Here is a 19742-nt window from a genome sequence, read left to right as displayed (position 1 = left end):
GATCAAAATTTTCCTATCTGGTGTCTGTTAAGTAGCAATGTGAAATGAATCAGTAATTCCAGTCCTTTTCTGGCAGATATGTCCCACTTGAAGCCAAAATTGGCATTAATTGGCACCCTGGTTGATAGTCTTATCAACGAGGCCAAGGCCTGAAGAGTAGGCATTCTGACCTAGCATTTCTCCCCAAGAAGAGGGCCCAAGCAGGCCTGAGTTAAGACAGGAGGAGCGTCTGTTCATCCTGAATGTTTTCTAGAGAGCGGGCAGTCTGGCATCTTTCACAAACACTAAATGTATCACACACAAAAATGATACCAAGTAAAGGGCCTGATTCTGCTGTTAGTTACACAGGTGTCAATCAGGAGCCACTCTCTTGAAGATTGTGGAGCTGCGCTTGTGTGAAACTTGTGTAAAGGAGAGGTTGGCAATTTATTCCTGATTCTACTATCAGTTTGTTCAATGGCTGATGTTCTAAGATAGATGTTAAAAAAAAGCTAATAATAAACAACTTCAGCCAATCAGAGAAATAAATACAAGAAAATATTTCTTAGAGGGAAACTGATTGTAGTACTCAAGGGAATGATCGGGACTCTCCTCTCTGCCTTTGCTTAGTGTTGCCTGAGGAGTCAAGAAAAGAAGCCTTTCCAGAGAGACCATTTTCAGTTTTGCCACATCTCTTTTGAGAACACTGTAAGAAGTTGTTTACACAGGGAAATTGGCTGGCATAGTTATAGCAGAATAATCATTCAACTATAGCTGTTCTGGTGCAATGCGTTTCCCCCGCCCCCTTGTGTGGAAACTATTCCAGAATAAAAGTGCCTTGATTCTAGAGTTATTAAAGTGGAGTTATTATTCTGAAATAGAGTCTCCAAGTGTATGTATGCGAGGGAAGCTATACTGAAATAGCTATACTAGAATAATTATTCTGATACAGTATCACAGCCAGTTTCCCTGTCTAATCACACAAACCCAAATACCCTTGCCCTGCCTCACCCCTTCCCCGAGGCCCTGCCCCTTCACCAAAGCCAGGCCCACTCACTCCATCCCCCCTTCCTCTGTCGCACGCTCTCCCCCACCTTCACTCACTTTCACCTGGCTGGGCCAGGGAGTTGGGGTGCGGGCTCTGGGCTGGAGCCGAGAGGTTCAGAGTGTGGGAGGGGGCTCCCGGCTGAGCCTGGGGCAGAGGGTTGGGGTGCGGGGTGCAGGCTCTGGGAGGGAGTTTGGGTGCGAGAGGGGACTCAGGGCTGGGGGAGGGGTTGGGGTGTAGGAGGGGGTTTGGGGTGCTGGCTCTGGGAGGGGACTCAGGGCTGGGGCAGGGGGTTGGGGTGCAGGCTCCGGCCGGGCGGCACTTACCTTGGGCGGTTCCTGGTTGGCGGTGCAGTGAGGCTAAGGCAGACTCCCTGCCTGCTCTGGCCCCGCGTGTCTCCCGGAAACAGCCAGCATGTCCCTGCGGCCCCTGGGGGAGGGGCCAGGAGGCGCCGCATCCTGCCCCTGCCTGCAGGCACCACCCCCTCAGCTCCCATTGGCCGCAGTTCCTGGCCAATGGGAGCTGTGCAGTTGGTGCTTGGGGTGGGGGCAGCGAATGGAGCCCCCTTCTCCCCCCAGTGGCCGCAGGGACATGCTAGCCACTTCCGGGAGAGGCACAGGGCCAGAGCAGGCAGGTAGCCTGCCTTAGCCCCGCTGCGCTAACCTGATTCCGAGAGACTCCTGGCAAAACCTGGAGTGTTGGCAACACTACTGGGTACAGAAGACCTAAGAATCTCCCACTACGTGCAAGCAATAACATGGGCTTAACTCTCCACCTAAACCTCCATCACACAAACCTCTGAGGGAGAACCTGACAGAAAAGTGCTTTCCCCTACAGCAATGTGGTAGAAATAAACCTAGGCAACCACTGCATTGCTCCCCAATCTCCAGAGTGTAATCTGTGATATGGCGTGGTCAGCAGCTAGTCATTTTTTCAAGAGAAGTCCTAGTATATTCTCTTTATCATCAATGATATTCACAACCTGAGCAATACATTCAGCTGAGGTGCTCCAGAGAGCAGTACGATCAAGCAAGCTTTCTTAATACAGCCACTTAGTGTCAACCCAACATACTGCTGTTCCCCAGACACCTCCAGACAGAACCTCCAGCCAAAAGTCATTACTTCAAGGACCTGTTGGATCCTCACCTGCACATTAGCAGCACTCTACTAATGCCCAGCAAGAATTCCACACTCACAGGAACTGCAAAAATTTCAGAGCATTAGTGGTTACCCAAGAGTATCCCAGTATTGGCTTGATGCTGAAGATGGTCTTCCCTCTCACCAGCTACCTACTCCTAGGACCAGACACGGCCAACCATCAAGGGGAGATAAAAGAGAAGAAAAGATGGGAAAAATAGGTTGGCTGTTCAGACTTCAGCATTATAGAGCAAACAGCATTGCCACAAGTCCTCCTCTTTTCTCCCCTTCACCCCCTTTTTTTGTGCGTGTTTCATTAAATTTTGTCATTTTTAGATGTGAGAATAAATATTTCTGTAACTGTTCTGATTTATCTGTAAGAAGCAAAATTCTAAATGCCTTGCCTCTTTGTAAATGTTCAGGTCTCTCCAGTACACTCGCCATGTGGAAATGCGTAGTTCTGCTGTTGCAGAGTGAAGAGCTGATAGTAAGGGATACAGCTGCTGATGTCATAAGGGTGGCCCAGTCTCAAAGCAATATCTGTAACAAAACAGGTACAGTTTGATAATTTTTCTGTTGACTTGGACATTACTGGGTATTTGAGAGAAGAAAATATTTCCCTTTTCAGCACAAAGGGCAGTGCTTTAATGCTTAATAATTGTAAAGTGACTCTCACATCTCTTATCACAGTGTGACATCACATACTGTAGAAGAAAATGGTCAATTATGGAGGTTTAACACCCACATTTTTTATTTTTTACATTTCTTGGTATAATGTGAATATAGTTAGGTGTTTTTTTAGGATAGACTGCTACAGTACTTAGAGATGGTTCTTCCTGTCATGAGTCAGACTGGCTCTGGTATAAGTAGTAATTTTGGAAATCCTGATCCATTTATATTAAATCATAACTGGAGATAAGGAATGGAAGAGGCTACTTAGACCCCAGGGCAGTACAGCCAAAATACTCTAACATGAGATGGCAGGGGATTGGGAAACAATGCTCCTGGGCTCTGTTCCTGTCTTAGCTACTGATTCATTGGTGGGACCCTGGGAAGAGCCCCCTCACGTGCTCACTTCCCAGACTGCTGTGAAGGGAGCCTGCTGCTGAACCTGCAGTGTTTTAAGCACACAGAGTCTGAATGGAGCCTAGCCACTGTTGCTGTGTTAGGGCCTCTGGACACATTTTTAGAGTGTGAATCTTTGGTCTGGCACCTTCTCCTGAAAGCTGTGACCATGTGGCCCCCTGCCCAGCCCCTAGACCAGTGCTGACTGCTCAGACTCCCCCTGTAGCTTCAAAATACCTTCTCCCAGAAGTTTCCTCACCAATACAAAAGCATTTGATGGGCTGGGGTCGGAGTCATATGGGGCCATCCATCCATCCCCTTCTCCTCTTCTGCCCCATGCTTCCTATGTGTATGTCTGAGTCTTCCTTCTGTGATTCCTTTTAAAACTCCTCCTTTGTTGCCTCTGTCCCTTCGTCTTGCTGCTTCTAACTTTCCACTCTCTTCTCTTCCCCTTCCCCTGCATACAAATAGAAACTATCTTCTCTCAGGTCCAGCAAACCTTCTTAACATGTCTATTGCCTGGTAACTAAAGCACAATCACTAAAGTTAAGTACTCGCCACTGTCCCTAGGGCTGCGTATGTGCTAGGTCCTACCTGACCATGATGGATACACATATAGAGGCATTCCATAATACAGCAATTACTTCATAATAGCAACTAGAATTCATAAATTGTATATAGATTCCCCAAATCATCACAGGTCCCTTATGTTCTCTCTGCCTCAGTTTGCTCATTTGTACTATGTTTATTAGTTTACAAAAAAAGCTCAAAGACTATTATTAGCTTTAACTAAGCTTGAATCTTATTCCATAGATCTTCGATGGTATCTTACATTATTTTGACTAATCCTGTTTCTTTGGCATCATATCTTACAATGGAAATGAAAGTAATTGAGCATGAAAGTTTAATTTCTGTATAGATCAGAATGAGAAATGGGTGGCAAGCATTCTGTTTTCATACATTTTGTGATTTTTCAGGTCCTGCAATGAAAGCTTTTAAAGCTTATTGTTAAACCTTGTAATGTTTCTTCTTCTCCAAAAACACTAGTTAACGTGAGTGATTATGGCTTCTTATATTTTCAGTTTAAAGAGACATCTGTTTTGTTTAGTTCATCAAGCCTTGCTCCAGCTCTAAAACCCAATGTATTATTCCCTGGAGATTGATATAGCTGCAACGTCTAGCATTTCTTGCTGACCCTGTAAGACATATAATTGATGTCATTTTGCCAATAGAAGCCTAAATGGAAAGAATGTCAACAGGATTTCCCATTTATTAGAATACTGTGCCTATCTACCATGGTTATACAAAAGTCACCATACTGAAATCCCTCTTCTTTATTATTTTTTCTAATTGTCAGAAATCTGGCTGTTTGGTGCTGGCAATGCCAACCACCATCCCTACCTTCTTTTTTTGTGAACATCACTAGTACCAGCATTTTGCACAATCACCTGCTCTGAGTTTACTTTTTTTGTGGACATATTTAAGTATCCTGTGAAGAGGCAGTGCTGGAACTCTTTAACAGGACAGCTTCTCCTTTAATGTTCGATTAATGTAATATATCCAAGGAGGCTATTCATGGCATGATAGCTATTCCTGAAGGTTCATATAAGGTTCAAACTGATCCCGTTTTTCCCTACCAAAGAGTACAGTAGTGGGGAGTGTGTGTCTCTGTATAGAATCATAGAATTGTAGGACTTGAGGGGACCTCAAGAGTTCATCTAGTCCAGTCCCCTGCATTCATGGCAGGACTAAGTATTATCTAGACCATCCCTGACAGGTGTTTGTCTAACCTGCTCTTAAAAATCTCTAATGATGGAGATTCCACAACCTCCCTAGGCAATTTATTCCATTGCTTACCACCCTGACAGGAAGTTTTTCCTAATGTCCAACCTAAACCAGCTGTGTTGCAATTTAAGCCCATTGCTGCTGCTTCTATCCACAATGATTAAGAATATTTTTTCTCCCTCCTCTTTGTAATAACTTTTTATGTATTTGAAAAGTCTTTTATTGTCCCCTCTCCATCTTCTCTTCCCCAAACTAAACAAACCCAATTTTTTCAGTCTTCCCTCATAGGTCATCTTTTCTGGATCTTTAATCATTTTTGTTGCTCTTCTATGGACTTTCTCCAGTTTGTTCACATCTTTTCTAAAATGTGGTGCCCAGAACTGGACACAATACTCCAGTTGAGGCCTAATCAGCACGTAGAGCAGAAGAATTACTTCTTGTGTCTTGCTTGCAACACTCCTGTTAATACATCCCAGAAGGATATTTGCTTTTTTTGTAACAGTGTACATTGTTGACTCATATTTAACTTGTGATCCACTATGACCCCCCAGATCCTTTTCTGCAGCACTCTTTACTAAACAGTAATTTCCCATTTTGTACATGTGCAACTGATTGTTCCTTCCTAAGTAGAGTACTTTGTATGTGTCCTTATTGAATTGCATCCTGTTTACTTCAGACCATTCCTCCAGTTTGTCCAAATCATTTTGAATTTTAATCCTATCCTACAAAGCACTTGCAATCCCTCCCAGCTTGGTGTCATCTGCAAACTTTATAAGTGTACTCTCTCTGTCATTATCCAAATCATTGATGAAGATATTGAACAGAATTGGACCCAGAACTGATCCTGCGGGACACCACTCAATATGCCCTTCCAGATTGACTGTGAACCACTGATAACTACTCTGTGGGAACAGTTTTCCAACCAGTATGCACCCACCTTATAGTAGCTCCATCTAGGTTGCATGTATCAAGATAGAGCTAATCTTAACTTTGACTCTGCTTCTACCAGATGAGATATTTGAAATTTGAGTCTACATATTAGTAGCAAATTATGAGATTGGTTGGTTGGGACATGCATATAACAGTTATGGTGCACTTTCCCATATTTTCTGCCACATTAGTGATGTCTGTGTTACCCCACACGTGTGGCAAGTGTGGGCTGGTGTGAGACCATATGTACCTCTTTTAGGTTATGCATTGTGTTTCTAGAATAATGAGATCAGAGGTAAATGATCTTATTGTACGTTTCAGTATATGGTTTTATGCCCAATAACAACTACAACCTTACACAGTTCTTTGATATATTAAATGACCTCCTTGAAGAACAAATGCATTATAATTTAGTACTGTTTTTCAACCTTTTTTCATTTGCAGACCTCTAAAAATTTTCAAATGGAGGTATGGACCCCTTTGGAAATTTAGCCTGTGCTCCGCGGACCACTACCATAGAAGTCTTAGACTGAAAACTGACTAAACAGAATTCAGCTATGAATGTTGCTCGTGCTCGGCATGGCATTTGACTCAGTACGAGAAGGGGTGCTAAGGTGTGGGCTTCTATGGTAATGACAACACTTCCGAGTTTTACCTGTAGGTGAGATAATCACATACCCTAGATTGATCAGAAAAACGGAATGCCTTTTCTGTGATCTGAAACTTCATTTTCATAGTCACCTTTCGCAGACCCCTTAGACATAGTCTGTGGACCCTGAGGGGTTCGCGGATCACAGGTTGAAAACCATTGCTATACTCCATGGTTTTTGATGATTGCAGTGCTCAGCGCCATCTGCTGACTAATCCATGCAGCTGCATATCAGAGTTAGTTTTAGATGGGAGTGGCAGAAATAGAGACAAATTAATAAGGATAATATAAAGCAGTTACCAACATGACACTGGTGTGTAAATAAAACTTTTGTCCCTCTTGTAGATTGGAAGGAAAAGTGCAAAGAAGAGCATTTTTTTGAGAGAGATGGTGCTAAACCAAAAAAACACATTTCTTTTTTATAGACTAGTGTTACTTTCCAATACTGTCAGTAGACTGAAGTTCATTTTATATATATTTTAATTTATTGTGAAAAGCTGGATTTAATTTTGTTGCAAAAATTGATTCAGATACGGATGGCTGCTGCCATTTTTCTGAGAAAGTCATGACACATGGAAACCAAACTGTCTAATTAGGAGTAAGATTAATTATTGTTTTGTTTGCCTAAAATGGAAGCTTGTCAGGTAGTTAAGGTCTTACTAATGACCTCCCCATTACAAATCCAGTCAATGACTAAAGTTATTGGATGTATACTGACTTTGTTATTGCTTCCTCATGCATTGAGGTGTAAACTTCTGTGAGATTTTTTTATTGCTGTTAGTGTGAGGGAGGGCACAAGAAGTATTGTTTTCAGTGTAAATGTATAATAGTTTCTTTGAAATTTAATTAAATTAGTGACCCATGGCTGTGTACTGTCTAGACCCATTCACAGCCCTATTGCTTATCCCAGAGTTTATTCCTTAAAAGAAAGATGATTTAAATCAAGGAACAGGGACCTTCCTTCCTATACTCATGGTCATTTTCCTGAATGTCCTGAGATGTTCAGGTAATTCAAGGCTGGAATGAAAGCTGCATCTATTACTGTATCATTTTCAGTTTGGCTTTTGTTTACAAAGGAAGAAATGTCTTGAGTGAGGCTGTGGGCTTGTCGAGATTTAGAAAAATTTGACCTGTTTAAATAAATAATTTTATAATTGTTCTGGTTAAATGTTTGCAAACCTCTAATGTAGATGCCCTTAAATAGGTTAGCCCTAATATTGGTAAATTTAAGACCCATGTAAGTGTATCTACATTAGGACCTAAAACCAGATTAACTAGATTGATTTAACATTGGTTTAGATACATTGTAGTAGACTGGGGGGTTGAGCTGTAAAGGGGGCTAAATTTTTTAGACGGGTTTATGTAATTTAGCAGCCTAAATCACTTTTTCAAAAGTAGTATAGCTATGTAGGAGCCTAAGTTTCGTTGAAAATCAATGGGATTTTTAGGCTCCTAAATGCCTAAATCACTTTTGAAAACAGGACCAGGGCTCCTAAGTCATGTAGGTGTGTTTGAAAATTTTGTCCCAGGCCTATAATAATTTTTGTTCTGTAGGCCAAAAATTTAGACCTCTTAATCCTAATCTGAACCTACAATTCCAATTTTTTACCATTAAGGAAGTATCAACAAATAACATGAATGTGCCAGAAGTCCTCATTTGACACAGGGCAATTCAAAGCCATCTCTGCTGATTTCAGTGCTGCTCCCTGCTGTGTCTCTATGTAGGGTGACCAGACAGCAAATGTGAAAAATCGGGACAGGGGGTGGGGGGTAATAGGAGCCTATATAAGAAAAAGACCCAAAAGTCGGGACTGTCCCTATAAAATCGGGACATCTGGTCACCCTATCTCTGTCATCTAGGAAAAGTGGTCACCCAGTGCAAATGACTAATATCCCAACCTTTGAATCACCAACACAGATTCTTCAGCTATTGGGATGTTAGTTTCACTGTCACTCATAAAATGCAGACTATGGGAGTCAGTGTTAGACTTTTTGTTGTTTTTCCATTGAATTCACATTTTATCAGGCTATTCTGAAGCCGTCAGTCCATCTCAATTTTCCCCCTCTCATGCCCTCATCAGAAAACTCACATTCAGAGAGGATAAGAGGGAAATGAGACTGGTTGCTTCACTGTGGAGCGGGCCTGGAGGAACAAAGCACCCCCAGCCATGCTGATTGAGTTCCACTGAAGGCTTACTCACTTCCTTGGCAGTGCCCACTGAGGAATAGAAATCACCATACTAGAGAGAAGATTTGGATGCTGTTATCCCAGGATGTATCACTGAAGATCATTAGGGTGCTCAATACCATATCAGTAGGGTGACCATAATTTCCCAAAGGAAAAACAGGACACCGCAGTGGCCGGCCCAAAGCCCCGTCCCCCCCGTGTGGGACCGGCCTGAGCCCCCCTGCTGCCCATCCACACAGGGACAGCCTGAGGCCCCCATATACTCCTGCAGGCCGGGTAGCCCAAGCCACCCCCTGCCGCCCACCCACAAGAGGACAGCCCGAGGCCCCCTGCCACCTGTCCACATGGGGCTAGCCTGGCCCACGCCGCTCTCCTGAGCCCTCACTCCCACACAGGGCTGGCGTTGCTGCTCCCCCCCCTGCACATTCATCCACACCCCACTTTAGTTTCATGATCAGTTGGCAAGAGCAAATGGGACAATGTCCAGTTTTGTCATAGAAGTTGGGACGGCCGGGATGGGGCTTAAAAAAGAGACTGTCCCAGCCAAAACAGGATATATGGTCACCCTAAATATCAGTAACAATATCAGCCTGGTTTAGTAATGTGATTAGGGGTTCTGGCTTGAAAACATTATCTCAGTTCTATTTTATTGCATCAAACTAAAAGTTTGCCTACAGGTTAGCAGCCTTTGAGTAACCCTTACTTTGTATATAGTGATTAGAAAATGTAAACAGGGTCCGGGATATAATAAAAAAAGTGTGGTACTGAAAAAAAAATGAGTGAAAATCATTTTCAGCAGATTCACAGAAAATGTATGTGTGGGAAATCTCAATTCCTTGACAGAATCAAACTGTTTTTATAAAACTTTTCTACCTGTGAATCACCTTCCTAGTCTGCCCGCACTCTCCCCCGTACCCACAAAAAGTTGCACAATGCGCTGTTCTCTAAAAAATACAACAATTTAGTTTTTCATAGGTGACGAAGCTGGAATGGAAATTAAAAACTAAAACTACAGCTTGATCTAAAAGCAAGCATGAAGAAAACGAGATTTTTTTTAGGGCCGCTGCAGTATTGCTGATTTCATTGTTTGGATCATAGAATCGTAGGACTAGAAGGGACCTCAAGAGGTCATCCTTCACATGCTGTGCACTCATGGCAGGACTAAGTGTTATCTAGACGAGGGGTGGGCAAACTTTTTAGCCCGAGGGCCACATCAGGGTTGCACAACTGTATGGAGGGACGGGTAGGGAAGGCTGGGCCTCCCGAAACAGCCTGGCCCCCACCCCCTCCCACTTCCTACCCCCTGACTTCCCCCCTCAGAACCACCAACCCGTCCATCCCCCCTGCTCCCTGTCGCCTGACTACTCCGACCCCTATCCACACTGACGTTCCCTGACAGCCCCCCTGGGACTCTCACCCCCCTATCCAACCGTCCTCTGCTCCTCGTCCCCTGCCCACCCACTCCCGGGAACCCCCGCCACTAACTTCCCCCCGGGATACCACACCCTTATCCAACCCCCCCTGCTCCCTGTCCCCTGACTGCCCTCCTGATCCCTGTCCACATCCCCGCCCCCTGACAGGCCCCCCGGGACTCCCACTCCCAACCCTCCCTGTTCCCCATCCCCTCACTGCCCCCCCAGAACCTCCGCCGCATTCAACTGCCCCCTACTCCCTGACTGTCCCCCAGGATTCCCTGCTCCCTTACCTAACACCCCCGCTCCCTGCCCCCCTTACCAGCAGCAGGAGCTCGCAGCGGCGACACCCGGCCACAGCCAGCTGTGGTCCGCACGCTGCCCAGTGGGAGCGGCGGGCCAGAGTGCGGCCTGGGCGGCGGCGTGGCGGCAGGGGAACAGTGGGGACTAGGCTCCCCGGCTGGGAGCTCAGGGGCCGGGTAGGACGGTCCTGCGGGCCGGATGTGGCCCGCGGGCCATAGTTTGCCCACGTCTGATCTAGACCATCCCTGACAGGTGTTTGTCTAACCTGCTCTTAAAAAGCTCCAGTGATGGAGATTCCACAACCTCCCCGGGGCAATTTATTCCATTGGTTAACCAGCCTGACAGGAAGTTTTTCCTAATGTCCAACGTAAACTGCCCTTGTGGCAATTTAAGCCGATTGCTTCTTCTCCTGTCCTCAAAGGTTCAGGAGAATCATTTTTCTCCCTCCTCCTTGTAACAACTTTTTATGTACTTGAAGACTGTTATAATGTTCCCTCTCCATCTTCTCTCCTCCAGACTAAACAAACCCAATTTTTTCAATCTTCCCTCATAGGTCATGTTTTCTAGACCTTTAATAATTTTTGTTGCTCTTTTCTGGACTCTCTCCAGCTTGTTCACATCTTTCCTGAAATGTGGCGCCCAGAACTGGACATAATAATCTAGTTGAGGGTTTATCAGCACAGAGTAGAGCAGAAGAATTACTTCTTGTTTCTTGCTTACAACACTCCTGCTAATACATCCCAGAATGATGCTTTTTTTGCAACAGTGTTACACTGTTGACTCTGCTTGTGATTCACTATGACCCCATATCCCTTTCTGCAGTACTCCTTCCTAGGCAGTCATTTCCCATTTTGTACATGTGCAACTGATTATTCCTTCCTAAGTGGAGTACTTTGAATTTGTCCTTGTTGAATTTCATCTTATTTTCTTCAGACCATTACTCCAGTTTGTCCAGATTATTTTGAATTTTAATTCTGTCCTCCAAAGCACTTGCATCCCCTCCCAGCTTGGTATTGTCTGCAAACTTTGTACGTGTACTCTCTCTGTCATTATCCAATTCATTGATGAAGATATTAAAGAGAACTGGACCCAGAACTGATCCTGCAGGACACCACTCAATATGCCCTTCCAGCTTGACTGTGCACCATTGATAACTACTCTCTGGGAGCGGTTTTCCAACCAGTCATGCACCAACCTTTTAGTAGCTCCATCTAGGGCGTTGTCTACACTGTCACTTTACAGCGCTGAAACTTTCTCGTTCAGGGGTGTGAAAAAACACACCCCTGATTGATGCAAGTGTAGACAGTATACCAGCACTGGGAGCAGCTCCGAGTGCTGGTACCTACTCCCCTCGCGGGGGTGCTTGTGCCACAGCAGTGCTTTAACGTTGGTAATGAAGACATACCCTAAGTTGTATTTCCCTAGTTTGTTTATGAGAAGGTCATGCAAGATAGTATCAAAAACCTTACTAAATGACATCTACTACTTCCCCCTATCCACTAGGCTTGTTACCTTGTCAAAGAAAGCTACTAGGTTGTTTTGACACAATTTGTTCTTGACCAATCCATGCTGACTGTTACTTATCACCTTATTATCTTCTAGGTGTTTGCAAATTGATTGCTTAATTATTTGCTCCATTATTTTTCTGAGTACAGAAGTTAAGCTGACTGGTCTGTAATTCTCTGGGTTGTCCTTATTTCCCTTTTGATAGATTTGCACTACTATATTTTCCCTTTTTCAGTCCTCTGGAATCTCTCCCATCTTCCATGACTTTTGAAGATAATCGCTGACGGCTCAGATATCTCCTCAGTCAGCTCCTTAAGAATTCTAGGATGTATTTCATCAGGCCCTGGTGACTTCAAGACATAAGGATTGCCAAAGTGCTGTTTAACATGGAAGAGGGGAAGTAACTTTTATTGGTATTATCAGTACACCCTGCTAAAGAGATGGTAGAAGAGATTGGAGTCAGAGAGGTGTAGCTGCATGTGTTCGTGCTAGAACTTGTAGTCAAGGTAAGAAATGGGAGAAAGTGGAGAGAGAATTGGGATGAAAGTATACTAACATAGAAAGAGAAGAGGAAAGAAAAAACCCTGCTGAAATGTGCATGTCCGCTCACCTTCCTGTGAAAACTTTCCCTTAACTAATATAAATATGTGGCGAAGTTTTTCACACTCACACACCCTTGGAGGGACCTAGTAAATCACTTCAAAGAGAGATAATAGATAATGGAGTCTGTGTGATGTTGATGTTACACCATGGACCTGGCATTCATCACCACCACCACAGGTGATGTCAGCAAATCAATAGTGGCTGGTGTGATTGCAAAACTTCCAACCCAGCTGTCCTCTACTGCTGATCCATGAAGAATTTCAAGACAAGTGCCTGAAATCTAATCAGCTCTAGTTGTTAGTGAAGTAGATAAGAGTTATTCCAGCTGACCCTGCAACACCACTACCTTTTGGTCCTCCACTGTTTCAAATACCATGTTTCCAGTGGTTCTGTCTATGCCTTTTAAAATACCATTGCTCACATGCCAGTATGCATTATTTGTAGTTTCCCACCATTACAGTAGCACCTAAAGACTGCAATCAAAATTGAGGACCCATTGTTCTAACATAACATGTCCCTGCCTCCATGCCTTATATGAGGACATAGAGGGAGCCAGAGATTATCTTAGAAGAGAGGCAGGAATAAGGGACATAATAGTCTGACTCTATAAATACCAGAAGATACCAAAGACAGAGATCAATTACCTCCTAAGGGAAGTTATGGGAGCACCATCACTTCATGTAATTTGTTTTAAGATAAACTGGACAAAAAACCCCAGCCTAAATGAGGAAATAAAAAACAATATCTAGATGCTGTAGCTCTATGAATAAAATATCAATACTTTACCATACATCTGCATACAGAGCTAGATATTTCAAAGTACTTCCCAATATTTTCATTACCACAGTTGCAAATTAAATAAAGCATACATCCAAAGATAACTCATCTTCACCGATCCCTATGGATGCTGTAGTGACTAAGTAAAACATGGTCTCTTGCAACTCCCCCAGTGATGTGAATAACCTTGATGGGAAATGCTGGCCAAGTAGGAGTGAGTTACTCAACAGCAGAATTTGTTAGGCAATTCTTTAATGTTGTTGCAGGACTTTCATATTAGAGACACACTGAGGTGTTAAAATCTCTCTTGGGTACTTCAGATAATATAGGTTGAGGATAAGGGAAAATAAGGGTCAAAGACCTGCATGGGTATTTTTAGTGATGCTTGAGAGTGTAGTAAAAAAGAGATTCCCTGCAGAGAAACAACAGCACGTTGAGGACTGGTCTACACTAAAAATTTACATTGTAGCTATGACGCCCTAACCCCAGGTGTAGTCAGGTTAGATTGACAGAAGAATTCTCCTGCTGACCTAGCTACTCCCTTTCAGGGAGGTGGATTACCTACAGCGGTGGGAGAATCCTCCTGTCACTATAGTGAGCTGTAACGATGCTGGTTCTGGTGGGACCCAACTGAGAGTGCCAATTCAGGACAAATTGCTTAAAGCAGGGCAGTTACAGCCCAAGGCTGGGGTTTCTGTGCACACCAAGGCAAACCAAACCAGCCAAACAGAGAAAACTTTGGTTTTACCCCACTGGCTAACCATAAGTCACACAAGCAATTCCCTTAGATACTCCAGTTTCCCAGTATCACCACCAGTGCCACTCGTTATGGGGACGAATGGTTATGAAAACCAATGCCCCAGTAAAAGAAAAAAGGTTCTCCCAATCCCAAAGGACCAAGCCCCAGACCCAGGTCAATATACAAATCAGATCTTATCCACAAATTATGCTGTTGCCAATCCTTTAGAATCTAAAATCTAAAGGTTTATTCATAAAAGGGAAAGGATACAGGTGAGAGCTAGAATTGGTTAAATAGAATCAATGACATACAGTAATGGCAAGGTTCTTGGTTCAGGCTTGTAGCAATGATAGAATAAACAGCAGGTTCAAATCAAGTCTCTGGAGTACATCCACAGCTGGGATGGGTCATCAGTCCTTTGTGTAGAGCTTTCGTTTGTAGCAAAGTCCCTCCAGAGGTATGAAGCAGTATTGAAGACAAGATGGAGGAGCTGCAGCAGCTTTGTATAGTCTCTTGCCATGTGGTCTCTGCTTTCTTTGTCCCCAAGACAAGCTGTCCATCACGTGGCATGGAAAAACTTCATAGTTCTGTCCATAGGCATGTCCCTGCATACTTTGTTGAGTCACAAGGTGTGTCTGCCTTCTCTCAGTGGGTCAGTTGTATAGCTAATGGTCCTTAATGGGCCATCAAGCAGGCTAGGCAGAGCTGACACCAACTTGTCTGACACCAACACCCAGAAGCATAGCATAAGTTTGAAATACAGACAGTATAGAGCCAATATTCATAACTTCAACTACAAAATGATACACACATATAGACAGCATAATTATAACCAGCAAACCATAACCTTGTTTTAAACACCTTATTTTGCCTCCTTTATAAAAGATTTGGTGCCACTACAGGACCTTGGTTGCAACAATGATCTATACGGTCCCAGTTCATGTCAATGCTTTTATTTACATATTTGAGCAGATTAGGAATTTAAGGAGAAATTGCAGCACAAATGACAGATTTAACCCATCATGGATTCAAAGGAATACATTTGTAATAGATTTTGCTTACCTGATGATGATGTTGGTCCTACACTTAAGAAGTTTGTTCCAGACAGCAAAGTGACATGTGGTAGCAATTATGAAAGATTGAACATGGCTGGAAGGCATCATTAGGTGGCTTTTGGTCCAGTGTACTAGTGTCGAAACATTGTGAGGTGAAAGCAGTGGGTACTACTGCTTAAGTGTTAAATATGTAAATATACTGGGGAAATTCAGTGGTGGCATTTGGCCCATTTCTTTCATTTGTTTCATAGTTAGCCTTAATAAATATATTTTGTGTCTTTATAGTAATATTTTTGGTGATGTGCTATGCTGTTTGTAGCTGTTAATGTGCTGTAGAAAATATTTTGTATTGTTTTTATCAAAACCATTCCTCAGAGTATCCAGGATTACTTGTAAATAGTTGGCAGTCTTTTACCAATTATGGTTTCTGTGGTAATTTGTTAGTCTCTAAAGTGCCACAAGGACTTCTCGTTGTTTTTGTGGTAATATGATTCTTTCCATAGTCAAACAGTGACTAAAACACATTGCGGAGCAATGGTCAAATGTTTTCAATAAATTAGGAGAGGACAGAACCAGATTAATATTTAATAAATATATTTGTGCATCTTTAAAACATTTTAGCTCAGAAAACCTCTTTTATAATTCGATAGGCAGTTTGTGGCTCACACCTTTGTTTTTATTTTCAGTTGTTGCTAGTACCTCACCTTTATTTACAAAGCCAGATTAAAGCAAGGCTACTATATCCACAGGAAGTTGCCCAGGAAGTTCAGATTCGCTGTGCCTGGGTAAAATGTTAATGAATGACCACTTCATGGAGGTCAAGATGAACATTCTTGTTCAATTTGTGAATGAGGGATTTCTGACCGCATGTAGAGTAAATGTCTTGTCATTTTGGAAGTAGAGTGTAAAAAAAATCTTTGTCCTCATGATGTACCTTTCTGGCTTATTACTCAGTTGCCCTTTGCTTTTGATAAAGGATTGAAATTGTATCTTAGTTTGTTACTCTTTCATGTTAATTTCCACCACCCTGACTGCTTACAGGAACAGCAAATGCCAGTGGTAATTGTCTTACTTTTATATAGATCTTATCATCCACATTGATCAAAGAACTCTTTGCAAACCATAACAGGTTACTATATAAATTCAGCTTCTCCAGTACATGTGCAATGTGCATAAATGAAAAATTACAAAATAAAGGACTGTCCATAAATACAGCCACTTCAGCCCACTCCTTCCTCAGTACAGTTGCTACATTTCCCTCCTGAAATGTAGCAGCTGTTTAGCAGTGTGTTGGAACATTACAGAGCGGTTTAGAACAGGCAGTGAAGAATAGTGTATGTTAATGAAAATTGAGGGGAAATGTATGTACATCTGGTTTATCCTTTCCTGTAAGAAGCATTCTGGACCGTTAGCATTGTGGTGCCATCTACTGGGAAGCCAGGAAGCAAAAGAATCCAGTTCTTTTTTCCTCCTGTTCAGAAGTATGTAATCCTTGCCCCAGTCCGCCTGAGCGGATGTTTTCAGAGAACTATCCACAATGACTCCAAGATCTTTCTTGAGTTGTAAAAGCTAATTTAGACCCCATCATTTTGAATGTACAGTTGAGATTATGTTTTCCAATATGGATTATTTTGCATCTATCAACATTTGAATTTAATCTGCCACTTTGTTGCCCAGTCACCCAGTTTTGTGAGATCCCTTTGTAACACCTTGCTGTCAGCTTTGGATTTAACTATATTGAGTCATTTTGTATCATCTGCAAACTTTTCAACCTCACTGTTTACCCCTTTTTCCAGAAGAGAGGAAAATTGCAAATATGGATATTGTAGGGCATATAAGGCAGTTTACATAATGTAAAAACATTACATTTGACTTAGTTTATGGTGGGATCAACTCTCCATAGTGTCAGAGCAGAGCTTGGACATAGCTGGTTACAAAGCCCTAATCCTGTGCCACCCAGCCCTGACAGAAATTACAGCAGAGCTCTATCTACTCTAATTTATACCCCTACCATAAGATTTCTAAGGGGTCAGAACCTGCCCACATTGCACTGCCTAAACGTTGCAAAGTGGATGAAGCAGACTGGAGAATCTGGCCCAGTTGTCTTTCATAGTCAAGTTATCCTAAAATGTTATGCACTTTGATGTATAATAAGCCTTTATTTGCCAGTTTTGCACTAAATAATGTAAGATTGTAAGAGTAGTACACACGCTCTGCGTGTGTCTCTCTAAATGTTCTATAAACAGTTAGCTAGAATACTAAGTGAGAACAAATGACACGCTGGGAAACCCCCAAAACTTTACAAGTTTCTTGTTAATTATTTCTGCACCTTTGCTATCTCACAGCCATAGAAGAGATATACCTTTTAATATATCTTTGTACTGTGATCGTTTCTAATTTGTAAATTGTTCATGCTTAGGTTAAATAAACATTTGATTTAAAAAACTCATGTCCTACTACACACTTGAAGAAAACAAATGTAATAACTTCTCTTGAGAGATGGATTTTTTTTTAATGTTGTAGGAAACAGGGAGTGGGTTAAATAACTTTTTCCATTGAATTTAATACTCATGAAAAGTGCATAATTGACACTTGTGGAGCCTGACGTTCTGTTTTTCTGCAACACACGTGCTGCAGATATAGTGTTCAGCTTCCTCAGTCTTTTCTCTCCATGTTCACTTCAACCTTAAGGAACCATCTCAAGAAGAGTGAAATTCATCCCTGTGCAGAGGGCCAGCAAAAAATCTATGCACAACTTAAGTGATGCATAGGCCTAAGTGGTGATAGTCCTCTCTCTGCACAGAGGTGAATTTCATCCTTCTTGAGGTGATTCCTTAAGATCCTTTCACCAGCAATGATATGGTAGTAAAGTCTGCAGGTCCATTCAATCCTAGGTCTCTCTAGCAGTCTCACTAGAGAGACCTAGGATTGTATGTGTGAAAGGGACAGATGTGGATACTTGTCCATTAAGAACTAGACTACCAAACAGCCATCAATTGGTAATGACGGAGATAATATCGCCTGGGTCAGAGTCAAAGCAGTGACCTAGAATAAAATGTTTTTTATTGGATTATTAATTTCCTGTGCCATAGATTTCCCACCAAATTTAGTTATTTTTCATTAGTTTTTTAAAAGCAGTCATGGGACACAATGGGTTCTTACTTCAAACCCTGAAATGTGTTAAACTACACTTCTTTTTCCTGTAATCAGTTCCAAATGAGCTCTCGCTGTAGGAAAAGTCAAGAATTGACTTTGTTGAGCAAATTGATTTCTCATGTATAAGGAAATCAAGTAAAAAATCTTTGGCAAGAAAAGACTAGAATCTTAACTTTAAAGATGTTGTTTGAGTTTTTGTAAAGTGCTTTTGATTGTTATCATACTTAAAAGACTAAGACTATGTTGAGACTATTTTGAGGGCCAGAATTATTTATGGCAGTTGCTTACTCTACCACTGCGGTGGCACCTTTGCATGTTTTTAATTTTGTTCTCTTGGCATGATCTGTTCTATGTTAATGATCACCTTGTCATGCTAGCAGTGGAAAACTTTTTTTTTATAAATAATTCCCAATGGTAAGATGAAAGTGTTAACAGAAATACTTTAGTGGAGGTCTAAATTAACTTAAACACTTGGCTATATCACAGGAGAGGTTAGGCTTACAATATCTTATTACCAGCACCAATAAACCCCCATTCATTTTTTTCATTTAGTATGTTAATTACATTCTCATTCTCTCTCATGCGCAGACACACAACAGAGGCCTATTTCAGTTTTGCATTGAATACCACAATTATATTTTAGGCTTATACTTTGTGTTATAAATTCACACCCAAACAAATCAAATTAATCCAAACCTTCTCCCCTCCCTCATTCCAAAAGCAGACTTGTTAGACTCTAATGCCGCAATTTAAAAAATAGATGTTTAAAGTTAGATTCTTAAATCCATAACATAAGAACCTCAATAAGTGTCCTGACTTTCAGGTGTTGAGCAACTAGCAGTTCTTACTGACTGATTTCCAGGCCTGTGTCTTAATCACAGAATTATCCTTACTCTTTAACACAAGTAAGTAAACTTCCATAACAAACAGAAGTATAAACACTGTTGAAAAGGCATTAAAAATTGTGCCATATACATGCATACATATGTAGTTAAACAAGGCATACACAGCCTAAGCTCAACAAATCATGCAGGAGTTGCAAAATTTCTGAGAAAGTGCCCTCTGAATTGATAGTAAGTTTACTAAACATGTTTTATTGCTACTCTGAGAAACGTAGAAAGCTCAATCTGGTAAACCTCATCAGAAAGCCTATGTTATTGTGTTTTTTGTTTTTCTTCGTGTTTCTTAGAAGTGGTTATCACTTCTGCGAATATTAAAATATACAAAAATAGGGATAAAATTCCAAAATACAACTTCCCTGCTAATCTAATCCTCAATCACAAAATATAAATTGCTCAAATAAAACAGCCTACAACAAATAACCTCCCTTATCTAACCTTCCCCAATTCCTCAGCCCACTCACTCCAGAAATACCCAGGAAAATAGATGTTTGCTGCATTCTCTGAAGGTCAC

General features: G+C 42.0%; 1 protein-coding gene across 7 annotated transcripts in view; it reads left to right on the top strand.

Annotated features, from left to right (window-relative positions):
* THADA (THADA armadillo repeat containing) overlaps window positions 1-19742 on the top strand; it is a 327795-nt gene that overhangs the window by 288483 nt on the left and 19570 nt on the right. For all 7 annotated transcript variants that reach the window (XR_010600221.1, XM_065590664.1, XM_065590662.1 and 4 more), the window contains one exon: window positions 2584-2715. Coding sequence is in view for 6 of the 7 variants with exons in the window: in XM_065590664.1 (XP_065446736.1) it covers window positions 2584-2715 (132 nt within the window). In the remaining variant the exon portion in view is untranslated. The remainder of the gene's footprint in view (window positions 1-2583; window positions 2716-19742) is intronic.

This window comes from Chrysemys picta, chromosome 3 (assembly GCF_011386835.1).
Source record: "Chrysemys picta bellii isolate R12L10 chromosome 3, ASM1138683v2, whole genome shotgun sequence".
Lineage (NCBI taxonomy): Eukaryota > Metazoa > Chordata > Testudines > Emydidae > Chrysemys > Chrysemys picta.
Note: the sequence above shows the minus strand (reverse complement) of the source record. Positions and strands in the feature narration are given on the sequence as shown.